The sequence below is a fragment of the Plasmodium cynomolgi genome (assembly GCF_000321355.1).
Source record: "Plasmodium cynomolgi strain B DNA, scaffold: 0616, whole genome shotgun sequence".
Taxonomy (NCBI): Eukaryota; Apicomplexa; class Aconoidasida; order Haemosporida; family Plasmodiidae; genus Plasmodium; species Plasmodium cynomolgi.
Genome location: NW_004192977.1, coordinates 1 through 1,842, shown reverse-complemented (window position 1 = coordinate 1,842; position 1,842 = coordinate 1). Strand labels below are relative to the sequence as shown.

Below are 1,842 nucleotides of genomic sequence, written 5' to 3'. Positions count from 1 at the left end.
TTGATGTAAAAATATTATAATTCATAGGAAATCATTTATCCTCCCAATTTATATTAGAATGAACTAATATAGTGCGCGATGTATTATTACATAATCTAAATTAACATAACTAAAATTAAAGGATATAAGGAAAAATATTTATAGGATTATTTTAACACATATTAATAAATATTTAAGAGTAGTGAATATTTTAAAAGATTATCAAGATAGTAGCACATTACAATCAGAAATTCTTAACGTAACTATTTTCCTTATAAATTATTCAATTCACGGCTTTATTTAAAATGTGGCTTATATGTTATATTTTATAAATGTAAATTTATAGAATCAATATCTATTTAATGATAAATTGAATGAGTTAATTATTTTTTTTTTTTTTTTTTCATTACTAATTTAATATATAAATTCAGAAGAATGTTAACTAAAATAAAATACAAATATAGAATCTGTTATTATAATTAAATGATTTATCAAACTTTTATGTTGTATATGGTATTTATCACTCTAAGTTAATGAATAATAAATTAGCATATTACGTAATTTTATGTCTTTTTTAAATGCTTTAATTCTGACACTATGGCATGTTCAAAATCTTTTAATGGAGTATATTTTATTTATTATGGGCAATATATATTTAATTGCATATTTAAATGTTTTATGCGCTTTACTTAACTATTATATTTATATCAAGCGATTTTATTTTAATCATTTTATAAACTTTTATTAATCCTTCTTCTCCTTTAGTATCTTAGTTATGAATGTTACAAAGATATACAAGAACAATTTGTTGAAAAAATAAAAAATAATCTTATAAATATTACTACGGATATTTCGGAATTTGAAAAAACGTATCCCGATAATAAGCTACAGGATCTTAAAAATCTATCTGATGTTTTTATTAATTTAAAAAATATTTAAGCAACAATCATGTTTTTATGTTAACTCATAAATATAATGGGGAAGTAACTTGTAAGTATATTAGCTACTTGTTATGTGATCAAATCCGTAAAAATCATGGTAAATGTGATGAAGGGACATTTAATATGTTCAAAGATTTTGTAGACACATACAATAAAAATACTGGGAATTCTGTATGTAGTAATCTTTTAAAACACTTAGATATTTATGTATTTCAAAAAATGAAAGCCTTATATGATTTGTATGATAAGTATATGGAGATATCACAAAAAAATGCGGATAAGTATTATTATTACTGCAGTGACATGCTTTATTTAGTTCGATTATATAATCTTTTTTTATATCATAATTCATCCAATACCTTAGAATTTAATGATGTTTTGACGCAATTTCAAGTACTAATGGACACTATTACAGAGACAGGAAGGAAGCATTGTGATGGGAAACGTTTTTCTATACTTAATCTAGATTTATTTAAACCATATATGGTACAAACACAACAACTGTCCAACACATTATCAGGACCAGAAAGTAAACCATCACAAGATAACACATTAGAGAGTGCAGGTATACCAAAACCTCCAGGAGTAACAAGTTCATTAACAACGTCAGTAGAAGAACAAGAAAGAGAAGTTCTTGAAAATTCAAAAAGATCTGTAGTATCAAAAACATTAGAAGTAGGAGAAACTTCTGTATCAAACGTCACCGTTCAAAGAAGACAACCAAATCAAAACCTAAAACACTCTGAAGAACATGAAATTTTTAGAAAAAAACAACCTTATGTTTCACGACAACCTTATGTACCAGGAAGTTATAATGGACAAAGAGGATACATTGAAGGAAGCAAAACATTTTCACCAGAAGGAAATCCCATAGTAGTAACAGAACGATTAGAACCCGGACCAGGAAATGATTATGCAGGAT

At 25.3% G+C, this 1,842-nt stretch overlaps 1 protein-coding gene across 1 annotated transcript; it reads left to right on the top strand.

The window, feature by feature from the left end:
- Positions 1 to 935: 935 nt before the first annotated feature.
- Positions 936 to 1,595, top strand: PCYB_004920 (hypothetical protein; the record flags this gene model as incomplete). Its single annotated transcript, XM_004227913.1, has 1 exon — positions 936 to 1,595. A coding segment is annotated over one exon (660 nt), but the record flags the coding sequence as incomplete, so codon positions are not given.
- Between the last annotated feature and the right edge of the window lie 247 nt (positions 1,596 to 1,842).